The sequence below is a fragment of the Panthera pardus genome, unplaced genomic scaffold (genome assembly GCF_024362965.1).
Source record: "Panthera pardus isolate Hobbes unplaced genomic scaffold, ASM2436296v1 HiC_scaffold_21, whole genome shotgun sequence".
NCBI lineage: Eukaryota > Metazoa > Chordata > Mammalia > Carnivora > Felidae > Panthera > Panthera pardus.
In genome coordinates this window covers 9,350,023-9,369,748 of record NW_026526777.1, presented here as the reverse complement: position 1 = coordinate 9,369,748, position 19,726 = coordinate 9,350,023, and the positions used below count along the sequence as shown (strand labels likewise).

Sequence of the window (19,726 nt, the reverse complement as noted above, 5' to 3'; positions counted from 1 at the left end):
TATATAGCATCTGTGTTGATGAAAGAACATCCATAATCCCAAAGGGACGACTGCTTTGGAAGGCGGCTGTGTCGTGTCAACTCTCTACGTCTCGACAAGGATGCATCGGGTTCCCTACAAGCCACACTAAACTCAGAAGCCAAAGGGCTGCCATGCCCTCACCCAAAGCTCTGCTCAGCACTTTCCTGGCTCCAATCCAAGCTACAAAAGGCCGGTTATTCAGACTAACGCAGGCTGCCCAAAGCCAAGACAGCTTTTCTCCGAAGACGATGGCTCAGTCTCCCCCTAAGATCCACAAGCATCGACTCAAACAAAATAAGGTGTCATTCCTAATAAGAATCTGACAAGATGTGAAGGTTACCCTCCAGCTGATTTGATATTTTTAAAAAATGCACCATTGAGGCCGCCTCGGTGGCTCAGTTGCTTAAGAGTCTTGACTGTTGGCTTCGGTTCAGGTCAGGATCTCGCGGTTCGGGAGTTCGAGCCCCTTCGAGCCCCAGGTCTGCTCCACGTCGCTGGTGCAGAGCCAGCTTGAGAGTCTCTCTCTGCACCTCCCCCACTCTATCTCAAAGTGAATAAATAAACTTTAAACAAACAAAAAAAAAAAATTCAAAATCAGGCCCCTGGGCGGCTCAGCCGATTTAGCGTCCAACTCTTGGTTTCAGCTCAGGTCACGATCTCACAGTTTGTGGGTTCGAGCCCCACGTCCTGCTCTGCGCTGATAACGTGCAGCCAGCTTGGGATTCTCTCTCTCCCTCCGTCCCTCTCCCTCACTCTCTGTCTCTCAAAATAAAGTTTAAAACAATAAATAAAAATGCACCCGTAAACAGGCACCTAAGCCATCTAGCATGTACCCCTACACTGAGCTCTGTGACGGACAAGGTACCAGTCATCATCCTACCCAGGTAAAGGGACCTCACAAGGAAGGACAAATGTGAACAGTCAAGGAATAACTATCCACATCTCCCAGCAAAAGCCAAAGCAACCAGGTTTAAATGCTGAAAACTAGTATTAGACGAGGCAACCTAGCAAACAAGTAATGAATTCTTCAACCATTTATCCAAAAAGTACAGTAAAACCTTGGATTATAACTTGCTTGGGAGTGTTCCGCAAGACAAGCAATCATTGCTACCAAATTTTAACTTGATAAACAAGCGATGTCTTGTCATTTGTGACGCCGAACATCACATGATCACCCCTGAGCCAATGGTTCTTGAAATTCGCCTTGATATATGAGTGCTTTGGATGACAAGCACGTTTCTGGAACGAATTATGCTCGCCAACCAAGGTTTTTCTGTAACTGAGTGCCTACAGTGTGCAGTTTTAAACAACGGGACCATGAGGAGGTGAGAGAGCTAACCACGCTGATGTCTGAGGGAAGTGCTACCCTGGCAGAAAGAACAGAGCCCATCTTGGGGACTTGGGGGTCTCTGCAAGGACTGTGGCTTCTACTGCGAGTAAAATGGGAAGCTACCTCGGGGTTCTAAGCAGAGCAGGGAAATTATTATCCAGCCTTCTACTTGAACGGGATCACTGGCCGCCATGAGAACGGAATGCACAAGGCCAGAGGCAGGACAGGGAGAGGAGCTAGGATACTACTGCCATGGCCCAACCCCAACATGTTGGTGGCTTGGACCCGGAGGGAAGCGGTGGAGGTGAATAGGGGCAGACTGAGGACACACTTTAATGGTAGAACCAACAAGACTTCTTAACGGTCTGGGTGCAAATGAAAGATGTGGTCAAGAATGACTCCACGGTTTAGATGGTGGTCAAGAATGACTCCACGGTTTAGGTCAGAGCAACCACAAGGATGAGGGCTGTCATCAGCTGAGATGCAGAAGAGCTGCAGGCTGAACACATGTGAGGGGAAGATCAGGAGTTAAATGTTGGCCCTACTGAGATTCCTGTTGAGATCCCAAGTGAAAATGTCAAGGATTTTGAAAAAGAGGCCCTTAAGATTTGGCTATTCAACAAATATGTACGGAGAACCTACCTAGACTGGTTTTAGTTTTAGCCCATGTGTGAGCCTCAGGCAACAGTGAGGAAAAACAGTCCCTGAGACAGCAGTGGAGAGAGGAAGACAGACTTACATGAGCAAGGGCAACACAGAACGGGGGACATCCTACGACTGATGCTTTAGCAACACAGAAGAGGGACACTCCATCACGCCTGAGAGGACTTCCCAAGAAAGACCATGACAGGACGCCTACAGAAAGATGAGCAGGGGTTAGCCAGGTAAGGAAGAGGAAGGTACCGGGAGGGAGGGATGCTAGGAAAAGCAACAACATCTATGAGAGCAAGATACAGGGTCACAGGATCTACGGGAAACCCAGTTAATACCCAGTTGAAGTGAATGTTGGCAAGTGGCAGGGAATACCAGTTTCTCAGGACCCCCCCCACCCCAGAAGGTCACAAATGCCAACCACATTATGCAGGTGTGGGTGGGAGAAGTACTTGGTAAGTGTGACCAGTTGTGAGAGAACAATTCAAGAACACTCGAGGCTAGCTACAGAATTGAAAAATGTTAAGGAATGAAAGGAGAGCCTTTCCTGTAGATGAAAATCCAGATACCCAGTAAGCAACTGGCAAAGCTGGGCTGGAACCCACAATCCCTAAATCAGTGGCCATACAAAGAGGCAACATGAAATGCGAGTGCCGATACCGAAAAATGAATGGTCTGATGATTGGGTAACAAATCCTTTTACAAGTCTGAAGGTCTCCAGTTTTCTGTCTTTGACAAAATTAAAGGAGGTGAGTGGCAAGCTGGTTGACTCATAAAACTACACTGGATTCTGGGGTGCCTGGGTGGCTCAGTCGGCTGAGCGTCCGACTTCAGCTCAGGTCATGATCTCACCGTCCGTGAGTTCGAGCCCCGCGTCGGGCTCTGTGCTGACAGCTCAGAGCCTGGAGCCTGTTTCAGATTCTGGGTCTCCCTCTCTCTCTGCCCCTCCCCCACTCATGCTCTGTCTCCCTTTCTCTCCCTCTCTCTCTTTCTCTCTCTCTGTCAAAAATGAATAAACATAAAAAAAAATTTTTTTAAATACATTGGATTCTGACACATACTTTGGAATGTAAAAACTGAGCGACCTTGATAGAACAAAAGCCTTTCCGTTCCCATCTAGTTATGTCAACAGCACTTCTCAAAGTTTCTATCTATACAAGAGAAAAATCTTATCGTAGCCTTAAAGAGTAATAACCCACCCCGATACAGGCTATAGCCATCAAGTTGCTTTCCAACAAAATTCTACCTTTTTCGTTTAAGTATGTATCAAAGTGGGTATCTACTTGTTCTGATTAACTTAGGACAATAACCACAGTAACATAATCTGAAAGAAATTAATGCTGAGACTTCTAAGAATAGAAAAAACCTTCCAATGTACACATACATTTTGTTGCATAAGGATGATAGAATAATCGGGGCGCCTGGGTGGCTCAGTCGGTTGAGTGTCCGACTTCGGCTCAGGTCATGATCTCACCACTTGTGAGTTCAAGTCCCGCATCAGGCTCTGTGCCGATGGCTCAGAGCCTGGAGCCTGCTTCCGATTCTGTGTTTCCGTCTGTCTCTGCCCCTCCCCCACATGTGCATACGCACACACGTGCACTCTCTCTCAAAAATAAACATTAAAAAAGACAATAGAATGATCAATAAAAGATTTTCAAGAATAAAAATAGACAAAATTAAGTTAACATTTTGTGGGAAAAGTGGAACTGAAATATGATTTCATCGGTTAAACATCCGACTTCAGCTCAGGTCACGATCTCGCGGTCCGTGAGTTCGAGCCCCGCGTCGGGCTCTGGGCTGATGGCTCAGAGCCTGGAGCCTGCTTCCGGTTCTGTGTCTCCCTCTCTCTCTGCCCCTCCCCCGTTCATGCTCTGTCTCTCTCTGTCTCAAAAATAAATAAACGTTAAAAAATTAAAAAAAAAAATATATATATATATATAGATGCAATGGGATAAAGAATCTCCAAAGCTTCTCATAGCAGTTAAGGATGCAAACACGTTTGAAGACCAGAGTCCAAATCACAAGTCAGGGCTCTTAGCATTGCATCCTACAAGCTCTCTCTCTATAGCCTGAGACCCACCAACCCGCACAAGGCAGACAAGGGCTCACCCTCCACTGTTGGGGAAGGAGGCATTCCTGGAGAACCCGAGGCTTCCTAGAGGACAGGCAGGGGGTGTGTGTTGAGACAGGACAGAATGGCCCTTCAGCTAAGGTGGGGAAAGGCCAAAATTTCAGACAAGATGGCATACTCACACACTGATTAAAGCACTAAAGAAGCACAACCCTACTTCGCCTGCACACATAAAACTCTTATGCTTCTACTGCGTCTTATACAAGTCCTACGATACCGTTTCTACAAGTCACGCAAAGGGCATGTGGCAGAGCCTTCTATGAGGTGGGGGACCACATGGGGCAGGAATAAAACTGCAGGCCACCTGCTCCACAGGGTACTCAAGGTTACTACAGGAAGTATGGGAGGTTCAGAGACACTTTAGACACTTCTCCTGCAGTTTCATAGGCTGTAACCATGCGGAAATAACTACTTTTTTTCTTACACTATGGAAAGACCATTTTTAATAGCCAAGTAACAAAGCAAACTGATTTTTTTTTTTTTTTTTTTTTTTTTGCCTTACTGTCTCCCATCATCATTCAAAATTCTCAAAGCATGCGTGGTCCATTTTAGAACCAATGCCCCCGCTCCCCCCCCCCCCCCCCCATGTAATCCAATTACTGCTTAGGAGAGGCCCAAAGGTTCAATGCTTTCTAGCATTCTTCAGACTTTTCAGGTTATTATGTTAAGTAGCCTATTGATGGTAATTTCTTTATTGTAACTACTTTGGCTTTCTCTGTATGAACTTTCATGTTCGCTTAACTCTTGCATGCATGTGACCTGAACACCCATTAGTTTGGTTTGGTTTTGGTTTTGGTTTTGTTTTTTTGGAGAGAGGGAGAGAGTGAGCCTGCACATGGGCAGAGGGGAAGGGAGAGGGAGAGAGACAGAGAGAGAATGAATCCCAAGCAGGCTCCTCGCTGGCAGCTCAACACAGGGCTGGATCGCCACTGAGCCACCCAAGTGCCCCACAGATTAGTTACTTTCTGTCAACACCTGACAGCTGTTACACCTTTTCTCTGGTCTTTTAGACACTCCTGTCTTATTTTCATGTGATCTTTGCAGTTACTTGTTCATTTAGAAATCCTGCTCTTTCAAAAATAAACTTTGACTTGTTGTTTTATGTAGGATTGAAGGCAAAGAAATACATCTATTAAAAGTAAACGATCCAATTATCTGGTAAAGAGATTCGAAAATGTTTCCACTGTTAAGCAACACTGTTGCCAAAAACTATGTGTGCACCTGTAAACAGAAACTTGTAAGAACTTGTAAAATACTCCAGATAAGGATTTTCAGCGGAGTTTGAATTCAACTCGTTAATGAAGCACCTTGGTTTGCAAAAACAGCTGATGCACAAAGGTGAAAATTTTCTCGTTGGGTTTTGGGGGAGGGGACTATTGTGATTTGGTAAACACTGCAAACGGGGACTTTCTTGTTCTTGGATCTTTGAAGGAGATAACTTTTTCAAATAGGATGGTCTTTTAATCAGCATTCAAAAGACTAAACTTAGAACCAAGCCTTCATTCAGCCTTGTAGTCACCAAGACTAATATCACCATGATCATCCAACATCCATGAGTCACCACGTGTGAAACAAGATTTTTAAAAATAAAACACTCTTTAGTCACAAATAAAAAATATCTTAGTAAAATCAAAAGGTTTTATACCTTTAAAGAAACCATCATTTTGGGGCGCCTGGGTGGCTCAGTCGGTTAAGCACTCGACTTCGGCTCAGGTCATGATCTGGCAGTTTGTGGGTTCGAGCCCCACTCTGGGCTGGGCTCTGTGCTGACAGCTCAGAGCCTGGAGCCTGCCTCAGATTCTGTGTCTCCCTTTCTCTCTGCCCCTCCCCTGCTCATGCTCTGTCTCTCTCTCTCTCTCCCCCAAAAATAAACATTTAAAAAATTTAAAAATAAAGAAACCATCATTTTAACTCTTTATATCATTTTTCTGTTTGATAGCTCTTATTTTTGTGTTTTATAGAGATTATGTTCATGTAATTCATATATACATATACATGATACATCATGAAAAAGAGATGGTCAAATGCTTTAGTAAGCTGGCTTACTGATAAAAGTGATTTGATGATATTAATTAAAATTAAAAAAAAAAAAAATAGGGGCGCCAGGGTGGCCCGGTCAGTTAAGCATCTGACTTCGCTCAGGTCACGATCTCACAGTTTGTGGGTTTGAGCCCCGTGTTGGGCTCTGTGCTGACAGCTCAGAGCCTGGAGCCTGCTTTGGATTCTGTGTCTCCCTCTCTCTCTGCCCCTCCCCTGCTTGCACTCTGTCTGTCTCGAAAATAAATAAAATGTTAAAAAAAGTAAAGAATAAAACTAAAAATTAAATAAAAAATAAATGAATAAAATAAATTTTTAAATAGTGGTTTAATGGACATGAAAACACACCTGAACGCGCACACACACACACACACACACACACAGGGTACCCCCTCCAAGCTTTTCCACTGGTTTAAAACACTGAGACCCACACCTAAAAGACCTCAGAGATCTTGAATAGTCCAAGAGCACCATCTCAGACCCCACCAGCAACAAAGACCAGGTCCTCAACAGGGAAACTTCCCAACACAATCTGTCCCCAGCACAGAACTTCGTGAAAGCAACACCCAACAAAGAAACAAGGACATCAGGCAAAAGATCTCAGCAAGGGCTACCCAGCCAGCCGGAGTCAGGTGACCACAGAGAGTGTGCATCAGAAGCCAAACTTCAAAGACATTCAAGCAAGGAAGGAAAAGGAAGGCAGCTGACCACACAGGCACAGCTGGGGACAACGGGCAGGCGGCAGGAGAGGAACACACAGGAGCCCTCAAGATCTGCTAGGTCTCCTTTCCTCTACCGGGCTCCGTGTTAGGCGCTGGCACAACCAACAACGTTCTTGGGCAGAGGGAAAGCCAGGGGTGGGGTGCAGCCTGTGTGGCTGCAGCAGAGAGAGCAAAGGGGAGAGAGGCAGGAGGCCAGCAGAGCCACATTGCGCCAGGCGTTCGTTGATGGCCACGGCAGCAGTTTGGGGCGGCAGAACGCACACAGTGCCAGCTCTGAGAAAGCCAGTGGGACCAACCCAGTCCCCGGAATTCTGGGAGAACCTAACGGAAGGAGGGTGCGGAGTGAGCGGCCCGGCGGGAGGGGCACAGCCGCCGAAGGGTCCAGGAACAGGGTGATGGAATCAAGGGGATGCAGGCCCACGGCATGTTCCAGATGCTCCAAAAGCAGATGAGTCATGGTCGAGCTAAGGGGAGGTGACAGCCCAGACCTCTGAGGGCACTGCCGTTTGCCCTCTTGGTCTGTGTTACTCATACACAGTCAGACCAACCTCCTTGCTGCTTATGAAGATAGCTCAGAACAGACATGCATCTAGGAAAGGGAAAATCCGGACTCCGATCCAAGCTGTATCCCTTACTAGCCACCCTCAGTCAAGTCAAAAACTCTCCTAACCTCATGTCTTCCATTGTTACCCATCAACAGGGAAGACAGCCGCCTGCCTGACTTCAAAGGGAGAGCGAATCAAATGCTTTACAGATGAACTGGCTTGGGCGGGGGCGGGGCACCAGGCTGGCTCCAAAGGTGCAGCACTCGACCTCGGCTAGTAGGTTTCAGCCCCACGTTCGGAGTAGACGTTACTTTAAGAAATGAAGAAAATCTTAAAAAAACAAAACAAGAAAAAGAGAATCTGGCTTCATGGTAAAAGTGGTTTAAGCAACATTCAACTGCAAAATACTGATAGACTTTCTCTCACATATCCTCACATCCCAACTTCTCCTCAAAAGCACTTAATTCAGGGGCGGCTAGGTGGCTCAATCCATGGCGTGTCTGACCTCGGCTCAGGTCATGATCTCACCGTTCGCGAGTTCGAGCCCCACATCGGGCCCTCTGCTGTCCCCCTCTCTCTCTGCCCCTTCCCCCACTTACGTGAATGTGCTCTCTCTCAAAAACAAACAAACAACAAAAGAAGCACTTAATACGGTATTCTGCAAAATGACCTTCACTCAACAAATACTTATTTAGTGCATACTAAACAAATGCTAGGCTCTGGTTAAGCAATACCAATGCATTAGGGTTCAGGGGGCTTTTTTTAGAGTTTGGTCGTTACAACATGCATCACAGAGGTAAACGTGGTTTCAACTGTGGCTCCAAATCCTAATTCAAATAGTCTTATGAATCAAGTAACAAAGGATAATTATAAGTCTTGGTCTGCCTAATGCAGCTCAATCAACACCTAACACCAAACAGCAGCACCGTATCAAACACTGATGGGGACGTGAAGGCCCAAATACTCGAGACGCTCTCACAGAACTTCTAGTGCAGTGGGGGAGGCAGTCAACAAGCAGTCAACAAACAGCCAGGCGCCAAGGCAAAATGTCGGTAAGACTATGGAAGCACGGGAGACAAAAAAAAACAATTCTGATTAAGGAAATGAATAACAAAGTCCCCTGGAGGAAGTTATTTACAGAACTGAAGGCTTAAAAGGACTAGAGGCCATTCCAGAGAAGATCCTAAGCAAAAGTTTAAGTGAAAGAGGTTCCGTACGTGTGTCTGTCTGTGCACGTGGGTGGGGGAGAAGAGGGGAAAAAGAGACAGTCTGGGACCACATTAGGGGATCTGCACTAGGCTGAAATATTTGACCAGTAGTCTGGGCAATGGAGAGTGGTCCACGATTTCCAAAAAGGAGAGGGACATAATCAGAGCTATAGGCAAAGAAGCCCACTCTGATGGCGGCCATTGAGAAGCGACTTTAATTGGCCAAGGAAGAAACCACCGAAAAAAGACAGAATGGCATCTACGGTCAGGGACATATATGTGGGCAGAGAAGTTGAGGCTTTTTTTTTTTTTCCCTCCTCCTGTGTGACTTCTTGCTCACCTAGACCTGTCCTTTCGGAGGAAAGCAGGAGAATCTGGTTAACATAGGTCAGAATAACCTCCTCAACCCACCACAATTTTACCATGAGTCTTTAACAATGACTCACCATGTCAGCCTGGCAAAGCTTACTCGCAAGTTCTAATTCGTCATTTTTTTTTTTAATTTTTTTTTTTAACGTTTATTTATTTTTGAGACAGAGAGAGACAGAGCATGAATGGGGGAGGGTCAGAGAGAGAGGGAGACACAGAATCGGAAGCAGGCTCCAGGCTCTGAGCTGTCAGCACAGAGCCCGACGTGGGGCTCGAACTCATGGACCGTGAGATCATGACCTGAGCCGAAGTCGGACGCTCAACCGACCAAGCCACCCAGGCGCTCCTCGTCGTCATTTATAAAACAAACTAAAAAATGTGATAGATGGAGCTGCAATCACTTTTTTTTTTTTTTTTTTTTGCCTGTACAACCAAAATAACTTAGTCTGAGATACAATTTTTGTACTTAGGGCGGCCACAACAGAGACAAATCTGAGCCCTCAAGAGAAGCTGAACAGGGAGTTGATTTTTCTTATAAAGGAGGGGTGCAGGAGGGGGGAACAACCAAGATCTACAGGGCTGGGCCAAGAGTACAGAGCAATCTGCATTTCCATTTCCCTTTGGGTCAAGTACGTCTGAAACCAGTTCACGGCCATTTCCCCGCAGCCCTTTTCCAAGGCGAAGGCTGTAAACATGTGTTTTCCACCCTCCCCCCTCCCACCTTAGTCTTACTCTTCGTCCTCAGTCAATTCTTCCTTAACAAGGCAACAGCGGGGATCAACCAGCATCAGTCCAGAACTGGGTCCGCCGCTAAGTACATCACATGGATACATTTTTCTATTCTAGAAGTGATGAGACTAAGTGTTGGACTCCAGGGACTGGACTCTGAGGTTCCTCCTGGCTCTAAACTGTCAGTTTTGATGATGTTCTGAGACCCTTTGCCTTGCCCAAATCCTTTTAACAGACACATAATAAATACCCGAGGAAGCGGAGGACCAATCTTGCTGCCAGATCCTCGTGCACAACTATGTTCAGATTTCAGATTTCAGACTTCCAAAGGGGGTCCAGCCTGTTGGTGCTGCACATCCTCTAAAAAATACTTTGAATTTCTTTCAGGAAAGGCACTAAGGCCTGGAATAAGAGAATCAAGATATAATCACAGCAAATGAACTACTACGTGGAATTACAGAAGTCCAGTGCTCCCTTGGGCTTTTTAAAATAACAGGGGTGCCTGGGTGGCTCAGTGGTTAAGTTAAGCATCCGACTTCGACTCAGGTCACGATCTCGCGGTTTGTGAGTTCGAGCCCCATGGGCTCTGTGCTGACAGCTCGGAGCCTGGAGCCTGCTTCGGATTCTGTGTCCCCCTCTCTCTCTCTGCCCCTTCCCTGCTCATGCTCTGTCTCTTTTTGTCTCTCAATAATAAATGGGTGTTAAAAAAAATCTTTAAATAACAAAACAAGGATATAATATTCTTAAACAATGACACAGTATTTATTAATGCCCAAAATGTACAATAGGCTTTACACTGTTTCCTTTTTTTTCCCTTCCAGTGTGACTTCTTGTTCTCTCTAGACCTGTCCTTTCAGAGGAAATACAAGAACCTGGTTTTGAAAAGACTCCTTCTTCAGAGTTACTATAATCTTCCTCCTCCATGAGAACCCCAGGAGCAGGGCTCACTACTCGTTCCCATTGGACACATTACAGAAGTAACACGACTTACACGGAGTATCAACTGGGACCAGGTGATGACCAATGAACCCAAAAATAAGGAGAATGGAGTTATTTCACCGCACAGGGTCTGCTTCCATGTTTGGTGTGACTATATCATTTAGATGATTACCAAGGACATGGTTTCTAAATGCCACACTCATCTGCCAGTTTAAGTCTCCCTCCTCCCAGGAGGACTGAACCTCAGGTTAACGATTGGGGCGAGCTACGTGCCAGACATGTGCTATAGGAAGGAGCGCTGGGAATACAGCCATCAACAACAAAAAGGCCCCATGCAACAGTCGCAGGCTACACAAAAGAGGGGGGCAAGAATAATCCTAAAAGAACAGGGAAACCTTCCTGAAAGTGCTGGCCTCTACCTTTGCTTCTAAGAACCAGCAACAGCGCTGGCAGAGAACATTTAGCAGCCTGAAAACGCATTCGGCCCGGGGGGGGGGGGGGGGGGGGCAAATGCCACATCAACTTTGGGGACCTAAAAGCTGCCAGATTCCTCGCCCTGGGAGCGAGAGACAAGATGAACTCCATCAATAAAGAAGTTTCCCAGCGCCAGCTGCCGGGTCTGGGCCCCCGCGGGGACCCGGAGGGGAAAACGTGGAACCAAAATGGAGGAGGGGCTCGGGAGGAGTCGGCTGGGGCGCGAGAGCCTCGTGGCTCGCTCCTCATGGCGCCAACCAGCCTCCCCGCTCCGCTCTCCCCGGCCCTGGGAGGCAGCATCCCACCTCGCCAAACGCGGCGCGCACAGCCCACGATTCGCAGGCTCGCCAGGAGGAGCCCATGCTCCCAATGCAATGGGGAGCTTGCTAAACGCCGAGGAAACAAGTACCCACATCTTAAATGCAGTAAAGGGGAGCGAAGAAAGAAACATCTGCGAGGTCTCCACCCTTCTCCACCTGCAGGAAAGGCCCGGGGTAAAGCTAAAAAAGCATTTCCCTCGTTTTTTCTTGCTTGGCTGATAAAACAAAGACGGGCTCCTGAGGGGGGTCGGACGCCCCTAGGACTGACCCCTTTCCGTGCACCCACGACGCTAAAGCCCCTGCAACCGAGGAGCACGCACGGAGCCAGAACAACTTTCTCATTGAAACCGGCCACGTTTCTGCTCATAACCATACGGAAGCCGTATTGTCATTTGGTCCATGTCACCGCACGTAGCTGGCGCTCAGGATGTTCCCCCCAAGACACCCCCGCAGTCCCCAGCCCGACACGAGCTCCCTTCCCCGGGACGCCGCCTCGCGCGTTCCCGCAGCCCTCCAGGTCGGGCTTCCCGGCTCGCCCCGCCCCCGCGGCCCGCGCTGCGCCGCGGGGCGAGTTCCCCCACCCCACCCCCCACCCAGGCGGGGCTTGGGGGAGGGGGCGCGTCGGGGGCTCCCCGGCGACCCCGCTTGAAGCCCTCTCCCCCCGCCCCCACCGTCGGACTCGCAAAACAATAAGCATCCGCTTTCTCTGCCCGTTCCCCCTAGGAGCCCGGCCACGAGTTACCGCAGCGGAGAAAAAGAGCGAGCGGGCGCGCGCCAGCCCTGCGACCCGTGGCCGGCGTACCCCGGGGGACCGCGATGACCGGAATCCCCGCCCGCAGTCCGCGCAGAGGCGGGGGGTGGGGGGGGGGGGTGGGGGGAGACACTGGGCGCTGGAGCGCGGCCAGGAGCGGAGGCGCGCGGGCCACGCGGTGGCTGCAGCAACTGACACGGCCCGCGGCCGCGCCACATGCGCCGCCGCCCGGCCCGGGCCCGGGAGCGCGGCGCCGCGACCCCCCCGTACCTTGCCGCTGGCCGTGCCCCCGCTGACGCCGATCAGGAAGGGCTCGCCGCCGTTGGGCTGCTGGTGGTTCTGCAGGGTCTGCTCGCTGTCCCCGGCCATGGCTGGCGCCGCCCCTCCTCCCGCTGCTGCCGACGGACGCACGCTCCCCGCCCGCGCCCGCGTCGGGCTCCCCCGCTCCCCGCAGCCGCGGCTGGGGCGCTGCCCGGGTCCCTGCGAGCCGCGCGGAGCTCGGCCGTGGGGCTGCCTTTCCCGGAGGCGCCGAGAGCCTGCCTCTGCCCGCAGCGGCCGGCTCGGTTTACAGCCCAGGCGGAGGTCAGCGTGATGCTGCTGCTCCAATCCGGGCGGGCAGCGCGCTGCTATTCGCCGAGGCGGAGGCGGCGAGGCGTCCAGCCCCAGCCCCCGCCCCTCCCGGGCCCCGCCGCCGCCGCCGCCGCCGCCGCCGCCGCCCGAGGTCTCCCGGAGAGGTGCGAGGCCGGCCCTCCTCCCCCCGCCCCGCTGCCCGGTTAACCCTTTCCCCGACGACCTCCGGCGGACCGAGGGACAGGGCACACGCGCCCGGCGCTTTCACGGGGTGTGCTCCGTCTATTTCGAAGGGGGGCGAAGAGCTACAAGGGCAGATCGGGTAATGGGGGGACTGGCAACGCCCCGGGCTTGGGAAGCAAAATCCCAACGAGCACGGGAGGTTAAGAGGAAGCGAAGAGTGGGGACAAAACCGAAGAGACTCTTAAATATGGAGAACAAACGGAGGGTTACTGGGGGGGGTTGTGGGAGGGGGGATGGGCTACTTGGGGAAGGGGCATTAAGGACTCCACTCCTGAAATCCTTGTTGCACTCTATCCTAATTTGGAGGTAAATTTTAAAAATAAAATTAAAAAAAAAAAAAGATGAAGCAAAGAGTTAATGTCGTTTGCCCATTATTCAGGCTAAAAACTTGTGTTTTCCCCAGATGAAAAAATTTCCCCCTCCCGTTTGCCAAAATATGTCAGCGGCCAGCTCTAAATATTTCCTCTCTTGGAAACACCATCCTCCTTAGTAGGAGACTCCCGAGAGTCCTTCTCCCCAGGGAAGGGTAATCGGACGGGGTTAAATGAAGGGCACCCTCCCTCCAAAATGCAAGGCCCTTTCAAACCAGTCTGAAATCACAAATACTGAGGTCCCTGCGGAGTTAGGATTTATGAAAACATTAGAATGGTGATGAATGTCATTTTGACCGGTTAATACTTTTCAGTGAGCTGGGTTTTCAGAGGTGGGCAATTAGTCACTTGATGAGAAAGGGAGTATTTTCTGGTGATTCACAGCCGCCCCCACCTCTGGAGGCAGATTTCTGCATTCACACCTAGTTCCATGAGCAGGTCACATAATCTCCCTGTGCCTCAGTGTTCTCATCTGTTACATGGGAATAATAATGACAACTCCACCCTGGGATTGTTGTACTCAGTGAATTGTTATATTTAAAGTTCTTAGAATAGCAGCTGGCACAGTCTAGGCCCCATGTAAGAGTTGGGAGAGGGCCCTACAAGGCTGAAGCCCTGAAAGGGAACTTTTGCTGGGGTGCAGGGGGAGAGAGGTAGGACTCCACCAGTAGCTTCCAGCCTCTGCCCTGTGAGCCTGTTACCGATGAGCTGATGGGCTCCCACAGTCCAAAAGACAGCTTAAGTCAATAGCATTCGTTTCAAACTTCGTAAAGTACCTCAACTCCGGAATCACTTCGAGAAAATTTGCTAGAGAAAATTAAGCGTATTAGAAAGCACAAATGGACTTTTTTCGCTTTTGAAATATTCATGTCACCATCCAAAACCAAACTCCCGCAGACGCTCCCACAGGAGACTAACACGGAGGGAGTGGGCTACCTGGGTAGGTAGAGGCAGGCCTTTGGGAGAGGTTGGCTGGAAGGAGCCTGCCTTACCACATGGCTGTGGGGTGAGTGGGTTTTAGCTGATTCGGGAGTCGGCCTCGTGGCCCCAAAGGCTTTTCTCCACTAAGGAGATCTCACAGTCTTCAAAGACTTTTGCAGAGTTCTTTATAGCCCAAGATGAAGCCCAATGGGACTTGGAAAACCTGACGGACCCAGAGCTAAGGGGATATTAGGTAACTAGGGAAAGAAGAGGGCGAAAGAATGTTGCATCCTCTATGAATTTTTCCCAAATCCCCACCTTCCTTATTTCATTGTTTGTTTCCGTTACTTTTGGGGGGCGGAGGGCAGACAGAGAAGGGAACAGAGGATCTGAAGCGGGCTCTGCACTGACAGCACAGAGCCGCATGCGGGGCTCGAACCCACAAGCTGTGACCTCGTGACCTGAAACAAAGGCAGACACTCAACCGACTGAGCCACCCAGGCACCGCCCCCGCCCACTTTCCTTATTTCTATAGCCTTTTTTCCCCATGATATTTCCTTATAAAAATTTCGACACATAGAGTTTAAATGTTTTAAACTCTGGGGCGCCTGGGTGGCTCAGTCCGTTGAACGTCCGACTTCAGCTCAGGCCACGACCTCGCAGTTGGTGAGTTCGAGCCCCGCGTCGGGCTCTTTGCTGACAGCTCAGAGCCTGGAGCGTGCTTCAGATTCTGTGTCCCCCTCTCTCTCCACCCCACCCCTGCTTGTGCTCTGTCTGTCTCTGTCTTTCAGAAATGAATAAACATAAAAAATAAATCAATTAAATGTTTTAAACACTGACAGAACCACCATCTAGACTCCACCACGAACATTGTACTACAGTTGCTCTATCACACTAGCCATGTGCCCAACCCTCTAGCCAGCACATTTTTATTGTTGCACTTGGGTTGCCTTTACCTTGTTAGTTTGAAGACACTTACTGCAAAATGATTTGCACATTTGTACATTGCTTTTTTTTTTTTTTCTTTTAATTGCTATATCCCTAGCACCTAAAACAGTTTCTGGCACCTGTAGGACCTTAATAAATATTTGTTGAATAAAGGAAGAAACACCATGTCTCATTTCTACATTCCCAAGGCCCACTGGGCAGAATGACAGGCAGGAAAGAAGCATTCGATACATGTTGAATGTATTGAATCAACAAATGAAGAATGCGGAAGAGGTAAAAATACCAAGGAGTAAACTTCTCTCCCACCATTTTGGAATGAAAGGTGGTGTTCCCTAGATGGTATTTCCACGGTTCCTAGTCTTATTTCCAAATGTTTTCTTTTCCTGGCATTCCAAGCAACTGTCTACATGTAGCCTTGTATGTGCATCTATTAACTAGTCCAACCAACTCATTAACTGAGCTAATTCATTACACTTATCTGCACCTTGTCTAAAGGTTTTATTTGGGGGGGGGGGGGGGCGCCTGGGTGGCTCAGTTGGTTAAGCATCCCACTCTTGATTTCAGCTCAGGCCATGATCTCACAGTTCATGAGTTCAAGCCCCTCATGGGGTATTGCGCTGACAGCGCGGAGCCTGCTTGGGATTCTCTCTCCCCCTCTCTGCCGCTCCCCTGCTCATGGAAAAAAAAAAAAAAAAAAAAAAAAAACAGAGAGATTTTATTTTTTTATGTGATTTCTACCTTCAGCGTGGGACTCGAACACACAACCCTAAGAGCAAAAGCCACATGCTATATACCAAACCGGCCAGGCGCCCCTCCTGTACCTTGTTTCATAATTTGACTTCCGTGCATAAGTTAATATACATGAAAGTGCTCTGAAGAAAAAACAGAAGCTGTCTATATAAAGGTAAGGCCTAATTAGCAAGGACATCCAGCTGCACTCTGCTCTCCCATTTTCACTCCCTTCTTTCCCTAGGGCTGCCTTACCTCCACGTAAGGAAGTCACCCAAGTCCATTTACATTAAGAGTATTCTCAGCACCGGTGACCTCGACAAGGACTTTGTATCTCTGCTCTCTATAAAGCAAGGCAGGCTGTCCGTGCCGTTCCCCGTGCTGTGTCATCCTCCCTCAGGGGCCTGGTCACCAAATCCCACAGCTAGGGATGTTCAAATGATGTTTGAGTCTACTGTAGCAATTCCACTGCAGATTCTGAGCTAAGTGATTTCCAACCTTCCTCCTTCCCCTCCCACTAAAGGAACAAAAAAAAAAAAAAATCAAACATGTTCAATAAAATGCGGAGTTAGAACAGATTCAAGGAAATCCATTTTTCTCGGTATCTGTGATGATTTTACTTTCTGTACAGATTTCAGTCTGATCAAGTTCTGGCCTAGTTAACATACGGGGACAAAGTCAGCATGAGTGTGCAATTGCAGCTGTGGCCAAGGAACAAAAGGAGACACGGCCGTTCCCAGTCCTCTGTCTGCCTGCCTGCTCTCTAAGTAGCTGTAGTTCTGAACTAGACAAGGAACGCTACATTTTGTCTCCATCTGGAAAGTTCTACTTCTAGGTGCTTCACAAACCATGGAAACTATCACATTTCCAAACCAGGAAAAAAAAAAGAAATGTCAACAGACTTTAGCTTGTCTCTGAAACATTTTGGTGGCCCGTATGGCCTTTTATCATTAGCGATTGCTTGGAGAGATCATAAGCACTGTTCTGAAATGCTGGCCAGATGATATTAAAGCTCCTTACATCTAGCTCTATGATGTTAATCACGTTCTCAGATTCTGTTGGCAGTGTGTTATACAGCATAGTCTCAAACCCCAGCATCCGCAGCATCAGGGAAGGCAAAAGCTTGGGCCCCGTCCCAGAAGTGAAGAATCCAGGGGTGCCTGGGTGGCTCAGTTGGTTAAGCGTCCAATTCTAAGTTTTGGCTCAGGTCATGATCTCACAACTGGGGAGTTCAAGACCCACATCAGGCTCTGTGCTGACAGTGTGGAGCCTGCTTGGGATTCTCTGACTCCCTCTCTCTCCTCCCCTCTCCACTCTCAAAAATAAATAAATAAACATTAAAAAAAAAAAAGAATCCAAAACTCTGTGGGTGGAGCCCATTAATCTGTGTTTGATAAGCCCTCCAGGTATCTCCAGAGCCCACCCACCAAAGTTTGAGAATTACTGATCTGGGGAAGAAGGCAATGAGCTCCAGTTGGAAAAGCAAGGTTTACATCCTTGCTTTGCTACCACTTTGTAAGCTATGGCAAGTTACTTAACTCCTATGGACTTCAGGTTCTTCAACTGTTAAATGATACGTGGTTTGTAGGATGGTTGTGAAAATAAAGACTATGTGCCGGCATGTAGTAGTTGTTAAATAAATACCATTTCCCTCCCCTTCAATCACAGCTCTTATTACAGAAGTCCCACCACTTAGGGATTAGGAGTTCCAGAGATAAGAATTCCTAATCCCCCAGGTCCCTTTAAGGTAAAAATTAAAATATCTAGAACAGGCAAACGGACAGAGACAGAAAGGAGATTGGTGGTTGCCTACAGCTGGGGAGGTTAGAAAGCAAACAGGGAGTGGCTGCTGAAGGAGTACAGGATTCCTTCTTCTTTCTTTCTTCATTTTAAATAGGCTCCCGGCCCAAATGAGGCTTGAACTCAAGACCCTGAGATCGAGTCAAATGCCCTTACCAACAGAGCCACCCAGGCATCTCCAGGATTTCTTTTTAGATAAATGTTCTAAAATCGACTGTCTTGATGGCTGCACAGCTTTGAAAATCGTAAGAACCACTGAACTGGTTCTTACCTTCGTGAATTGTATGCGGATTATATTTCAATAAAGCCGCTTCAAAAACCAGGTTTCAACAAGCAGGCTTGGAGAAGAGAGAGATTTTTAGGAATTGGGGACAGAAATGGGCAAAGGCACAGAGAGACTGCGAATTAAGAAGAAGGTGTCAGAAGATTTTGTAACCTATAAAATGTTACATAAATGCAAATGTTGTTAATGTTGTTTAACTCAACATATTGACTTTTGTTCACACAGCTTTACCCCACAAAGACAGTTGTCACACCAGGGCTTTTATATTTCAGCTGGCCCAACTACAGAAATCCCATATGTCCTAAGAAGCCTTCCCAGACTTTGAAAAGATTAACATATAGATTTTCGCTCTATAGAGATTTTCTGATTTTCTCTCCTGTCCCCAACCAGGATATATTTTCCAGCATGATTGTATGAAAGTAAGACTGGGGTATAACCAGAAGTTTAGTCGTCTCTCCCAGAACTTACTGGCTCCCAATATGAGCAAGCTCCTGGCAACCTCATTTTGTTCACTCTCCGTGTTCTAAGCCTTTTTTTAAAAGTTTATTTATTTTGAGGGGGGAGGGGCAGAGAGAGAGAGATTGAGAGAGAGAGAGAGAGAGAGAGAGAGAGAGAGAATCCCAAGCAGGCTCCACACTGTCAGTGCAGAGCCTGACTCAGGGCTCCAACTCAGGAACCAGGAGATCATGACCCAAGCCAAAATCAAGAGTTGGATGCGTAACCGACTGAGCCGCCCAGGTGCCCCCTAAAACATTTAGCTTCATTTTGTTCACAGGGCTTTTCCCAGACCCGTGTCTGACCCTTCGCTTCTTTTCCTGTCTCCAGACTAAATTCTTGCTCTCCCACTTTTCTGCAATGACTTCCCTCACTTCCCCCAGTCAGCTCTGGGCCATCTTCTCTGCAAACAACCTACTCGTCCCCCCTCCTTCACTCCGGGGCTAATGCTCTTTCCATCACACCGTAAGCGATGCACTGTAGTTGGTGATGTACAGGGGTGGGACTAGGGGTTGAGAGAGGAGACCTCTAGGGTGCAAGATGTAAGGGGGCTCCGACCATCAGACGGAGCGAGTGCAAGTGTAGGGTGAGCCTTGAAAAGGAGCCCCTCCTTATGCGTTGACTCTAAGCGCCTTCCTTGCTTCATCCCCGTCCCAGCCCAGGTGACTGTGGAGAAGAGAAGCAGAGAATTGGCATAGCTGATGGCAACTGCCTCAGAGGAGTACCTACATTTAGCCTGGTGGCCCAGGATGGCAGGTTTGACTGTCCTTGAGATCCTGGTCTGAAACGCCAACTGGAGGCCAAATGAGATTAGCAGGTCCAGCCAATTAGTCTTAGCTCAGGGTTCAAGTGGTATTTTTCTATAAGGTTATTTTGGTATGTCAAAGTGAACTTTCCCTGGGTCATTAGGAGAGAAAATTAGTTCAGTTCTGCTTTGTAATGAAATTACAGCTGTTCCTGGTGGGAAGGAGGCTTCGGGCTTAAAGGGAGGAAGGGCTAGTGTTTCAGAAATATTTTTAGTCACAGACTAAAAAAAACTAACAACAGCAATGGATTCCCCAGGAAGACACGTGCCCACACATGCACACAAGTAGAATTTTGAGAATAATTTACTCAGGCCCTACATAACCCCCGTTATC

At 48.4% G+C, this 19,726-nt stretch overlaps 1 protein-coding gene and 1 long non-coding RNA gene across 2 annotated transcripts in view; both read right to left on the bottom strand.

Moving 5' to 3' along the window:
* The window catches only part of UCK2 (uridine-cytidine kinase 2), a 78,298-nt gene extending 65,415 nt beyond the window's left edge, over positions 1-12,883 (bottom strand). Inside the window, exon 1 of the mRNA XM_053908951.1 lies at positions 12,498-12,883. Coding sequence (XP_053764926.1) covers positions 12,498-12,596 — 99 coding nt within the window. The 5' untranslated portion in view covers positions 12,597-12,883. The remainder of the gene's footprint in view (positions 1-12,497) is intronic.
* A 1,059-nt stretch (positions 12,884-13,942) lies between these two features.
* LOC128778818 (uncharacterized) lies at positions 13,943-18,144 on the bottom strand. Its single transcript, XR_008424540.1, has 3 exons — positions 18,081-18,144; positions 16,265-16,526; positions 13,943-14,218 (listed from the first exon to the last, which is right to left on the bottom strand). It is a non-coding gene; the product is annotated as an uncharacterized LOC128778818 (long non-coding RNA).
* Between the last annotated feature and the right edge of the window lie 1,582 nt (positions 18,145-19,726).